The sequence below is a fragment of the Macaca fascicularis genome, chromosome 9 (genome assembly GCF_037993035.2).
Source record: "Macaca fascicularis isolate 582-1 chromosome 9, T2T-MFA8v1.1".
NCBI classification, from domain to species: domain Eukaryota; kingdom Metazoa; phylum Chordata; class Mammalia; order Primates; family Cercopithecidae; genus Macaca; species Macaca fascicularis.
In genome coordinates this window covers 71,445,067-71,458,495 of record NC_088383.1, presented here as the reverse complement: position 1 = coordinate 71,458,495, position 13,429 = coordinate 71,445,067, and the positions used below count along the sequence as shown (strand labels likewise).

The following is a 13,429-nucleotide window of genomic DNA, read 5'->3' as shown; positions in this document are numbered from 1 at the left end:
TGCTGGGCTATGTGATCTGAAAGGGTGGGAACGATGCCTCTCCTTTTCCTCACTGTATCCAGTGCTCCTTAAATATTAGTTGAAGGAAGGAGAGATGGACAGATAGATGGTCAGATAGCCAGTCTGAGGGGCTTAGTGTCTGAGTCATTATTAGTTTTCCATTGCTACTGAAATAAATTACTACAGACTTAGTGACTTAAAAACAACACATTTTTAACCTTACAGTTGTAGGTTGGAAGTCCATCATGGGTCTCACTGGATGAAAATCGGGGTATCAGCAGGGCTGGCTCCTCTCTGGAGACTTTAGGAGAGGATCCATGTTCTTATCCATCTGCATTATTGACAGAATTTAGTTCCTTGTGTTGATAGGACCGAGATCCTGGTTTTCTTGCTGTCAGGTGAAGGCCATCGCCAGCTTCTACAGGCCACCCACATTCCCTGGCTTGCAGCCCCCTCGCCATCTTGAAAGCCTGTGATAGCAGGTGGAGTCTCTCTCATGCTTTGAACCCTTCCTCCTCCTTTTCCCATTTCATTTCTCTAACCAAGTTCATAAAAGGTTCTCCGCTTTTAAGGATTAAGGTGATTAGATCAATCATGCCCACTCAGATAATCCAAGATAAACTCCCCATTTCTAGGTCTGTATGCTTAGTCACTTCTGCAGAGTTCCTTTTGCCACAACAGGTATAGTATGTTTACAGGTTACGGGAATTAGAGCTCAGACGGCTGGGGGCTGTTGTTCTGCTTACTACAGAGCCTGTGTTTTTTCTTCCTCAGTACTTTCTCCCAAAAGCTTTTCCACTGGTTTGTAGTTCCATTGGTACTTGTTTAATTTTAAATAGTATTCTTTTGGTTTTGCTAGATAAAACTATTGTAAGCTGCTAGTACTTGATAATGTATTTGTGTGAAATTGAATGAGTGAATGAATATGTATTATGGCTATCAAATCTGATAAATTGCAGAATACAGTAGTAAAACGAACTCCAGAAAGACAAAGCACCATGAAACGCATCAACAGAGAGAACAAGAATTTTAGAGGAAATTAACTGGGCATGGTGGCGCGTGTCAGTAGTCCCAGCACTTTGGGAGGCCAAGGCTGGTGGACTCTTGAGGCCAGGAACTCAAGACCAGCCTGGCCAACGTGGCAAAACCCCATCTCTACAAAAAATACAAAACGATTAGCTGGGCATGGTGATGCGTGCCTGTAGACTCAGCTACTCGAGAGGCTGAGGTGACAGAACTGCTTGAGTCTGGGAGGTAAAGGTTGCCGTGAGCCATGATCATGCCACCACACTCCAGCCTGGGCAACAGGGTAAGACCCTGTCTCAAAAATAAAAAAACAGGCCTGGTGCTGTAGCTCACACCTGTAATCCCAGCACTTTGGGAGGCTGAGGCAGGCGGATCACAAGGTCAGGAGATCAAGACCATCGTGGCTAACATAGTGAAACCCTGTCTCTACTAAAAATACAAAAACAAAATTAGCCAGGTGTGGTGGCGGGTGCCTATAGTCGCAGCTACTCAGGAGGCTGAGGCGGGAGAATGGCATGGAACTTGGGAGGTGGAGCTTGCGGTGAGCCAAGATCGCACCACTGCACTCCAGCCTGGGCAACAGAGTGAGACTCTGTCTCAAAAAAAAAAAAAAGAAAAAAGTTAGAGGAAATTGTTGAGTTTATGAAATGGCTAAACCAGAGGTAAGGAATTACTTGATCAGTAGCATTGTTTTCCTTTATCTGATTACTATAGATTGTGTAGTAGTATATCAAGACACATTACAGTCTTTTGTGTTATTTTAAAGTTGGCCATGAGAAAATAAAATGGAAATATTTCTTCATCCCTCAGCATCCTTTACAGAATCATAGAAATTTAGAACTGGAAGGGATCTATGGCCAATTCTCTTGAGCTAAATAAAGGTAAGATTGCTGCCTAAGGAAAGATAGGCTGAAGATTTTAGAATTTGATAGGGTAGCTTAAATAGTAGTAGTTGAGTTACAGTATTGCTTGAAGTGAGAGAAACCATTAAGAGAAAGAATATTCCTTGCCCCTGATTGAAAAATGGCTGAAATCCACTAATTTTCAAACTGTATAATTATTAAAAAGTCTGTATTTCATAAGATACCTGTGAGAATAAATAGTAAGCTGTAATATGATGTGAATTACCTTAGTTACTGAATATTAAGTCACAAAGTACAAAAGCAGATTTGAATGTAGAGAAAAATTCAGTGCGTGAAATTGAGGTCATATGTGCCCATGATGTATGCCTTACAGGAAGTAATAAAAAAGAGGGGGGAAGTAAATGGTATACTTTTAAGCTGATGGGACCATTTTAAGGGTGGAATTTAAATTGCTGTTCTTTAAAAGTTAAGTTTTTACCCCCCTCACTATATAAGGGGACAGAGGGGAGGGCTCTGATCAAAGTAGACCTCTCCCCTCCCCCCTTCAGTATGCTTCTTAAAAGTCGACAAGCAGGCTGTCTTTGTTTGCCGTTCCTGAGCAGAAGGAGGAGATTGATACCATTTTTATCTATTCAGACTTTTTCCTTGCATTCATTTGAATGAGAGAAGCCTCATAAAAGAACAGTGTCACAGGTTAAATGCATCTGCCTGGGTGTCTCTCCTGCCTGAGGTCATAATCCTGTGACAATATTTTATTTTCTCAACATCTTAAATACAGATGTTTAGATTTTTTTTTTTTTTAAACTCAGGAATAGTGTGCTTTTATTAACAGTATTGGTGATTGATTTTGAATGTTTTTACTTCAAAAAGCCAAATCTCCTGGTGGGTGGAATTTTATGAAGCACCTGTTAAGCTTTAGGGAGGAGGACCTTTTTGGCAGCAATCCAAAATACATATTTAAACAATGAGCCTGCCAAAGTCAGGAAATTATAAAACAGTTTTGAAATTGCAGAATCTGCTTTTTTTATTACCCCTCAGGTTTCCTTTGCAGCTTGGTTGTAAGTTCTTTCACATGGGATTTACTAATGTTCTTACTATTTAAAGACCAGGTTTAAAAAAAATAAAATGGAGTTTGGAGATCTCTTTGAGTTTATGTGATAAAAGACCATTAGATTTTAAACTGTACAGCCTTCCAAACAATCTAGGCTCACGCTCCCCACACCTCTTGGAGGAATCTATTACTCGCAGGCTCAGGGCTGGCTTCTTTGAAAGGCATTGCCCCTCAGGGTCTCCAGTTTTCCTCTGTGAAGTGAGCAGTAAGAAATGGTGTGTGGAGCGCTGCTAGGTGAAAAGTGTGCACCAAACAGTGTGGAAAACTCAATGCTCGGGAAAATGGGGGAACCTGCTGAGGCCGCACTTCTTGGTGGGTCCCGTTTAACCTGGATCTCTCAGCTTCTTAATTCTGTCTCTCAAATTCACTGTTTCTGCTTCTGCTTCCAGAGTTTAAACTCAGTGACCCAGGGGCAAGATGGCAATGTCTGTCCCAGCAATGGGATGTTTTTTGTGTACTGTTGGATTTGGGCGGGGGAGGGCATCTGCAGTTAGGTTAAGCAGTCTCAATTTTTTATTTAGTTATCTGTTAAGTTTTATGATTTCATCACACATAGAGAGCAGGAATTGTTTGAACTTTGGCAACTCCCCTCAGTGTGTGGCAAACCAGGACCCCCTGGGTAGATGGTGGTTGATGAAGACGGCAAGTACAGGAGATTGAACAGGGCGCAGGAGTGAGAACGCCTGAGCCTGTGTTATCTTCAAGTTCTCGAAGGCTTGAGATTGGAATTGGTATAAATTAACTTCTCTTAGGGAAAACATTTTTAGTCATTTTGTTACATGCAGGGAAAGAAGGTAAGGTGAAAAGGCAGAAAGGAAATCTGTAATTTAGATTCTCTGATCTGTTGGCATTTTCAGGTTCCTAAGGTTCATTGGCAAGCCTCATCAGCTATCTATTAAATATTAGGGAATGGGAGTTTAAAAAAGTCAAAGGCACCATTCCCATCAAGCAATTTGCTTTTTATTCTCATAGGACACCCATCCTGTTTGAAATTTTGTCCTGAATTAACAACAAATGTAAAGGCCTTAAGGTGGCAGTGCATCGAATGCAAGACATGCAGTGCCTGTAGAGTCCAAGGCAGAAATGCTGTAAGTATGGCTCCCGTAATCCACTGCCAGGTAACTCGCTAATTTCCAGTATTAAGGTGTTTTCGTTTTTATAGAGTATGGCTACTTTCTTTCTAAAGTTTTAAATTCACGTGTTGTCAGACTGCAACTGGGATCTTGGTGCACTTTCCTTATGTTGTATTAATGTTAATCCAGTAACAAAATAATTTTTAGCCTTTTACAGTTGGTTTCAGTCTCAATTAGTCTCTAATATGTTATATTACAGGATAATATGCTTTTTTGTGATTCCTGTGATAGAGGATTCCATATGGAATGCTGTGACCCACCACTTTCCAGAATGCCAAAAGGTGAACTTTTAAACTGTATTAAAAATGTATTTTATTACATATTGGTTAGCTTTGTCCTGAGGTCTGACAGCTCAGAGTTATACAGGTTCTTCAAGCATTTTTTTCATCCCTCCCACCTTCCCTATACTTGTGAGTTTAGGATTGTGAATAGAGGATTACAAAAGCATAGAAAAAAATAACATATATATGTGTGTGTGTATATATATATGTATATACATATATATAAAATAAAGGCTCTAATTCAGACCCAGGGATGAAAAAGACCATCTCTCTCTCCAAACCATTCCCCTATTAGAATAAGATTAGATTATGTAGGTCAAAAGTTTAGAACACTTTCCATATTATTCAGCACAGTGTTTACAGCTTAAGAAATTTTATATTTTTGAGGATGATAGTGACTCCAAAGTCCTACAACAGGAAGCCATCACCTTTTTCTTGGCCATTAGTTGATATTTTGAACACGAGCATCTGAATGATCTTATAGCTGATCGTGTCTGATGGAATGTGGATTTTCTTCTATTTATTGTGTAAATCAGCTAAGCTCAGCCTTTTCCCCCCATTTTGCAATATATTAAACATTTAAAAATAACTTTGCCTTTTTATTTTAAAAAATCCATAATTTACGTTGTAGAAGATTTAAAAAATACAGGTAGACAAAAAAGGAATAAAAATTAAAATGAATTAGAAATACTTTCTCTGCCTTCACATACCCTTTGAAGGGAAATGGAACATTCTGTACATGTTTTTGTAATGTACTTTTTTCCTCCCTCTTAATAGATTGTAAGCACCCCTACATCATTAAATATTCTCCTAAACATAGTTTTTAATAAGTGTGTAGAACTCCATAGTATAGAGCAGGGATTACAAACCTGGCAACTGTGGGTCACAGATACGCTTTGTTGGCACCATATTTTTAAAAGTTTGAGTCCTCTGGGTGGTGCATGCGTGCTCCAGTTTGCCACAGTCTCACTACTCCCTGCTGTCTTAAACGTTCCAATTTGCTTCAGTCACATGTATTATACAATCTAGATCCTTCCTGGAGGTATTTGATTTTCCAGCCCCCTGTATAAATGAACTATAATTCATTTAACCAATCCCTTAGGGTGGATATTACAAATGTTTCCAATTTTTTCCATCCACAATTATTTCCTTGAAATAAATTCCTAGGGGAGGAACGGTTGGATCAAAGGCTAGATACATGAAAGGCTGTATCAGTTTTCAGGCTGTCCAGCAGTGTATGAGGATACCTATTTTCCTGTATCGTGACTAGTACTCACCGTTATTATATCTCGAGTCTAAGACACAGGTGTTTGTTTGTTTTTAATGTTTTAATATCTTTGAAGTCAGATGCATCATATAGTATCTTAGATTTGGTGAAATACAGTATTATTATTTTTTAAATTTTACCAGTTTGATAATAGAAATATGTCTGATTTTTTTTTTTTTTTTAAGTAGTCAGATTGAACATTTCTTGTGTTTTATTCTTGGCTGTTTGTATATCATCTTTTCTAAGGTACCTCTTTTTATCCATTAATCATTTTTCTCTTGGGATTTTTACCTTTTTTACCCTGATTTGCAGAAGCTCTTTTTTTTTTCATGTAGTCAGATTCATGAATCTTTTTATTTATGGCTTCAGTTTTAAATGTAGTCATGCTTAGATTATATAAATATCCACATATCTTTCCTGGTACTTGTAACATTTTATTTTTTCATATTATAATATTCATCTGTCTAGAATTTATTCTTGTAAAGGATAGGAAATAATTCCTCTTCCAGGTAGATAGCTATTTGTTCTATCACGCTTATTGAATCATTTCGTCTTTTCCCCACTGATTTGAAATATGACCTTTTGATATGCTAAACTTTTCTGTAGGCTTTGGTTGTTCTGGTCTTTCCATTCTTATGCATTGACCTATTTTCCTATGCTAGATGTATAGTTTTAATCATTGTAGTTCTGCAGTACTCAAAACTACTGATAATTTTTTTAGTTTTGGAACTTTCCAGAAAGAGATGATAATTTTTTTTTTCTTCTAGAAATTCCAAAAATGGACTGACTTGAAAATGTCTCCCTCAACTCAAAAGATAAAATATCTGACAGGGGCGAGTTTTCATGTGTGTTTATATGTTGGTGAGAGGCTTAATGACATGTTGGGAACAGCTTTATGGAAGGGTTCTGAGAGAGAGGCCACCTCTGCCCTCACCACCTTCGTTCTGGGGAAATTGACCTGCAGTGATGGTTTCCTAATGAAAATGACAAAAGGGAATGACGCATTTTTTGGAGTAAAGTTCAGCATACAGGCATCCTTGAGCAGCTTTTTACAGATATTTAATATCTTCTCTTAAAATGAAACATTAAAATATTTTTCTCATATATATATTAATTCAGGGATGTGGATTTGCCAAGTCTGCAGACCAAAGAAAAAGGGAAGAAAACTACTTCATGAGAAAGCTGCACAAATAAAACGACGATATGCAAAACCCATTGGACGACCGAAAAATAAATTAAAGCAACGATTGTTGTAGGTTGAGATCTTATCAAAAGAAATCTTTTATGTTTTGCTTTAAAATATAGGTGATTGTTATTCTCTTAGATTCCATTAGGGGTTTTTTGGCATCATTTTTTCAAACTCAAGGGTTGAAAAATACTTCTCTTTTTGCTTGAGCTGTGGAAATTTTTTGAAAATAACATTTTAAATTACCATTGGCATTTTGGGGTCTTCTGTTGGCAGTAGCTGTGATACTAAGTGACATTTTTCAAGCAGCAGGATGGAAGCAGAATGTAAGAACTGGAAACAATCATTCAGCCTACTTTATTACTGGCTGAGCATAGAAGAGCTTAATTATATAAATATTTTCATAGGAATTTTAAAACGAGAGGGATTTGTCCATGTCTATAGCAAATCTCTTTCATCACTCCAGATAACATTTTAGAAAAATACCTCTCTCTTCTGATAGTAATGTAGCATTACCGCTTTTTAAGATCTCTTTTATGAAATAGGAGCTTCTGAAAAACCTGCAGATGACCATTTGCCTCTGAAGAGTTAGACACAGCTATTTGACAACTGCACTTGTGCAGACATATATATAAAATAATATATTCGCAGTGGCCTGGAAATCTGCTATGATAACCCCATTTTCACTATCTTGTTGCCATATAATTGCCATTAAAGCCCAGTAGAGCATTTAGCAGGAGTTAGTTGGAAAAGCAGAGAAAAAATAAAAGGTGAAATGAATTTATTTTAACCTGTGTAGAGTATAGATTTGACTATCAGCATTAAGGTGTTTACAAATGGAATCAGGAGACTTGCACATCTATAACAGTTCTGCCAACAGACTATCACCATCTTTTCAGGCTTAGTGAAAGGACCATTGTGATGGAGAAAGAATACATGCTCTGCACACACCTTGAACAGACACTGAGAATCTCACTCCCTTGCTTACTCCTTTTCCCCTAATTTTATCTGAATCAGTTCTCACTATCTTACTCGCTCTCAGGAAAATAGTATCCTCCCGCACCTTTATCTCCTAAGAAGAAGTAAGAAATGCAGGCTTCTTTCTAGAGTTTTCTATGAAACTTTGCGAAAACCCTTTAACCAGTAGACATTGTCAATAGATTTTGAAAAAATTTCTAGAGGCAAACATGAAACATGGTTATGAATAAAATCTTTCATAGTAGTATCATTTGAAGTAGAAATTATATGTTTTTGCATTCATCCTGTGTAAGCATTGTTCCCAACATGGGACCGTATCCTCAGGGCCCAATTAAAAAAACCAAATTAGGATATAAACTTTCTAAACAAAGGACACAGCTGAAAATTGCATCTGGCACCAATCCTAACTTTTTGTTTGTCCAAAATTGTCCTTTGAGCTTAGGAATTTTTAAGACGGTCTAGGGAGTTTTCCTTTTTACATGCTTTATAAGCATATTATCCTTTCTGGGCAATCAATTCCAGATACAGTCCAAGTGCAGCATTCTGATGTGAAACATTTTAGCCTGGATGAGTTCTTTGTTGGTAACTCTCACTGTGTCTCTGGTGACACTAGAGATCTCCAACGTTCACCTGACTTGGCTGAATTGGTGGTGCCAGGCAGGTGGTGCCAAACAGTCATGCACTTCTCCCCTTCAGCCAGCAGCTGAAATCTGGTCATTAAATCTTTGTATACAAGATGATCACTAAAATGTGCTCTTGTATTTGTAATTACTTAAGATATTTTTATAATTCAGTATTGTCTCTTTTCAAGGCTTTCATTTCGTCATTATTTGCCTTCAGCTAAATTGATCATTTTGAAAGTACATTCTTGGGCCCCAGCATTGTCATAATTCATCTGCAAATGTTTCTCTATTGTATGAAACTCTGCTACGAAATGGGTAGCTTCGCAAACCCTAGCCTGAGGTGAAGACAGTCGGCTGCTGTTCATGTAAGCAGCTGTGTTAGCGAGTGACCTCTAGTTTCTGTTGACTACTCAACAGTATGGGCAGAACTGGGGTATAAAGATTCTGACGCCAAGTGTCTGATAATGACCATGGTAAATGTGCCGCTTCTTCACCAGACTCTCCATGTCATGTCTGACCCGCTGTAGCTTTTCTTTAATCATTTCTTCAGTTTTTTGCTATTGTTGTCCTTTTTTCAGCAATATTTTATGCTGTAGTTAATTGTCTTCTCTCCTAAGAGAGTATTATTGGTTATCTTACCATCCTAAACACAAACTGCTGAGAGGAAGAGGGTGTCTTTTTATGTTTTCTTAAAAAAAAAGTACAAATTTATAGCCATATCCAAACTCTATTTATATAAGTTTGCAAATTGAATTAAAAATTACTTTTAACTAGAGATTAGATAAGCTTCTTCTTTTGCTTCTGGATAACACATATGACTTATTTCCTCCTAATACTTTAAAAAAGACATTCCAGGAGATCATAACTATTTGTGACAACACCAAAGGATAGCTTGTTTTTATTTAATTATAATTAAAGCATCGGGTGTTCTTTTAGTCTCTTCAACATTTTTCTTGCTTATATTGCTCTTGGGTCCACATGGATTCTTCCAGTACCTGTTGGATGGGCCCTGGAAAAACCATGACATGCAAATGCAGTTGCTGCTGCCTTTCCAACAGAGAAACATCTAGGTGGTGGCACACACAAAAAATACAGTTCTTAAGTTTAAGCCCATTGAATGCATCTAGTTGCAATAAATTTGTTTTTAGATACCTTTATAATTCTATTTATTAAATGCTGATACTATTCTCTAAATTTCTGCCTAGGTCTGTAACCAGTGATGAAGGATCCATGAATGCATTCACAGGAAGGGGGTCACCTGGTAGGGGTCAAAAGACTAAAGTCTGTACCACACCTTCATCTGGTCATGCTGCATCTGGGAAGGACTCAAGCAGCAGATTGGCTGTTACAGACCCCACTCGGCCTGGTGCCACCACCAAAATCACCACCACCTCCACCTACATTTCTGCCTCTACACTTAAAGTTAACAAGAAAACCAAAGGGCTCATTGATGGCCTTACTAAGTTTTTTACACCATCACCTGATGGTCGCAGATCACGAGGTGAAATAATAGACTTTTCAAAGCACTATCGTCCAAGGAAAAAGGTCTCTCAGAAACAGTCATGCACTTCTCATGTGTTGGCTACAGGTACCACACAAAAGCTAAAACCTCCACCTTCTTCACTTCCACCCCCAACCCCCATCTCCGGTCAGAGCCCCAGTTCACAAAAGTCCAGCACGGCCACTTCTTCTCCCTCTCCCCAGAGTTCTTCCAGCCAGTGCAGCGTGCCCTCCCTGAGCGGCCTGACCACTAACAGCCAGCTGAAGGCACTCTTTGATGGGCTCTCTCATATCTATACCACTCAGGGACAGTCTCGCAAAAAGGGACACCCAAGTTATGCACCACCCAAACGTATGCGTCGTAAAACTGAATTGTCTTCCACGGCAAAATCTAAAGCCCACTTCTTTGGCAAAAGAGATATTAGAAGTCGGTTTATTTCTCACTCCTCCTCCTCTAGCTGGGGGATGGCTAGAGGACGTATTTTTAAAGCAATTGCTCACTTCAAGCGAACAACTTTCCTTAAAAAGCACAGGATGCTAGGCAGATTAAAATATAAAGTGACCCCTCAGATGGGGACCCCCTCACCAGGGAAGGGGAGCTTGACAGACGGAAGGATTAAACCTGATCAGGATGATGGTAAGCAAAAGGTCAAAGCTCCAACCAAACCTGCGTCCCGTCCCTTTCTCCCCAACCCCGAAAAAAATCAACCAATCAATTCCTATTTGTCACATAGGTCTTAGCTATTTCTCTTGTTCTCACTTCACTTTCATACAGAAGCAGTGAAACTTTGACCTTTTTCTAATGCTGACTAAACCTCCAAAATGTTGTTTTTCCAACTAATACTCTCCCACCTTTTATTATTTACTTCCATTCGTAGTGACACTAGGACCCCCAGATGCCTCCATAGCGTTGCTTATGGCTTTGTAGTCCCGCATGAGTAGCCACTGCCATGCTTCTGCCATGCTCTCCCCCATGTCGCCTCTGCAGCCACAGCGCTGTTCGGTCGTGTGCTGTCAGTGCTTCCAACAGGGGGTGTTTCAGCTCTTCCCTCTGCTCCATTGCTTTCTCATGACAAAGTTCATCCTGCTTCCGTCTCAGCAAAGCCTGATCTGTGACTCTGTGATGTGTGCTTTTGGATGTGAGTGTGTCTGTGTGTGTATCCACCTTAGGGAGAAAACGGATTTCATAATTTCATTGAACAAATTGGCCCATTACATTTGCTACCCTTTATCAAACAAAAACCGAAAATGTGTCATTTGGACAAAGTGGTAGAATTTATTATCTCAAAACTGATAATGGGAATGCTATAACTAGACATTGATAAAACTTCTAATCTTGGTTGAAAAATATGATTTCACTTTGTATTGCTCTTACTTTCCCTCATATATTTATTAAAGCTGTAAAAAGATGACAGTGATAAATTCAAATAAAAATTTGAGTATAGCAGGGAAAGGATACTGCTGGATCTATGAGCAGTGCTTAGATGTAAAAGCTTATTTATAAAGCTTTAAAAAAAATCCCTATTTGCCCAGTATGCTAATTTGGTGCCATTTTGGTAATATATGATGGTTACTCATGATTCAAGTCAGTGAATACACTTTCTGCTGGTTTTAAATGACAGATACTGAAATAAAAATAAACATCAAACAAGAAAGTGCAGATGTAAATGTGATTGGAAACAAGGATGTCGTTACTGAAGAGGATTTGGATGTTTTTAAGCAGGCCCAGGAACTTTCTTGGGAGGTAAGGCGAGGATCCCACATTGTACTAGCAAGTATAAAATGTGGCTTCTGACTATCCATATGGAATTACTGTGTTGATTTTATAGAGAATCCCTTTCAACATCCTGTGTGATTCTTTAGCCATTATCATGCCCATTTTTATTAACTGTGCATTCAAAAGCAATGACTTTGTAGAATTGTCTCCACTCTTAAAAGTAGGTATTGGCTCAGCTGGTCTCACAAAGTAAAACAGAGTAGCACTAGTTGAGGCAGATTTTGGAAAACATTTCTAGGTGTGAAGGAATAGATTTCTGATGAGTTTTGCCTAAATTTAGAAAATAACAATTTAAAATCATTAACAAAAAGAGGAACATCGCTGTTAAATTTGCCGATGTTTCTTCCAACACAGATGGCCAGCCATATGAAAAATGTCTCATATTTTTAGCTCTTTTGCATTGATGAAAAAATATTGTGTTTCACGATCAGTTGTAGTCAGTTTTATTTTTATTGTCCAGTAATTTCTTTAAGTGATTCCACTTTAATTCTGCCTAAGTTATTACCACCCAGATATTGAAAGGTGAGGCTGTCAGACTTCTCAAAGACGAATCTGTTATGAATTGTGAATTTGTTGTGTCAGTGACTACATTCGGTTTCTCTGGCCAATGTGGTCAGGTAGACTCCCTACCCAACCCCACTTCCTGTTTTGTGGGGAAGGGGTTTTCTGTAGGCTCTTAACGCTTTATTTTTAGTAGCAGCCAGTTGGGCTAAATACTCCTGACAGTTTCTACCTTTAGAGCTATTGGATATTTCCAAGCCTCATTCTGCCCCTATCAGGATGCCTTGTATCAGCTTTCCTTTGGCTAAGATAAATGTCAAATTTCCCCCCGTTATTAAGATTGGGAGTCCTTGAACCAGCCCAGATTGGAAGTGGAGCAGGTCGAAACTCCTATGTTGATCAGTAGTGGGATTATGCCCTTGAATAGCCACTTTACTCCAGCCTGGGCAACACAGCAAGATGCCACCTCTTTTAAAAAAAGATTCGAAGTCCTTAAATATTATCATTTTTTTGGGCCTTCTTCTGACATTCATATATAAACGTGAACAGTAGGCCATTATCTGAAAGATACTGCTAATTCTAAAACTTTTTCATTCCAACATGGTAAAACTGGCTTTTTTTATTCAAGAAATATTCTTGTTCTGTGTCAGGCACTGTACTGGACACCAGGGATACCACAGTGAATCTGGCAGGCAGAGTTCTTAACCTCATATGGCTTTCTACATGGAAATAAGGGAAATAAGAAGAGACAAATGCTAAGCTGCAGATTTCACAATTGATTATTTAATTACAGTTGTGATAAATACTACCTCATGGAGGAATAGGAAACTGTAAACATATGTAATAAATAAGCCTGTGTAATAGCCACATCATTTATAATCACCTAATTTCTAATCTGTTACAACAGATTGTTAAATCCAGTTCTATCGACATTTGTATGTATTTATACCATACTTACTTCCTTTGCTATATTGTTTCTTAGGGTATTCGTTTGCTGTGAATCTTACACAGAGGTAATGTTAGGTTGGTGCAAAAGTAATTGTGGTTTTTGCCATTCAAGGTAATTATAAAAACAGCAATTACTTTTGCACCAACCCATTTCATAAGGGTCTATAGTGTTTTAAGACCATGCAAATTCACAATTAAGATTAGCGTTCTGATAAGTTTTGATAGTCACTGGTGA

General features: G+C 38.3%; 1 protein-coding gene across 20 annotated transcripts in view; it reads left to right on the top strand.

Moving 5' to 3' along the window:
• The window catches only part of KAT6B (lysine acetyltransferase 6B), a 204,874-nt gene that overhangs the window by 145,633 nt on the left and 45,812 nt on the right, over positions 1-13,429 (top strand). For 7 of the 20 annotated variants that reach the window (XM_074001739.1, XM_074001741.1, XM_074001738.1 and 4 more), the window contains 5 exons: positions 3,973-4,088; positions 4,333-4,414; positions 6,801-6,933; positions 9,674-10,056; positions 11,591-11,712. In XM_074001739.1, coding sequence (XP_073857840.1) covers positions 3,973-4,088; positions 4,333-4,414; positions 6,801-6,933; positions 9,674-10,056; positions 11,591-11,712 — 836 coding nt within the window. Of the gene's footprint in view, positions 1-3,972; positions 4,089-4,332; positions 4,415-6,800; positions 6,934-9,673; positions 10,606-11,590; positions 11,713-13,429 lie in introns of all 20 variants that reach the window. The other 13 variants (XM_015456142.4, XM_005565423.5, XM_015456141.4 and 10 more) reach the window with 2 other exon arrangements.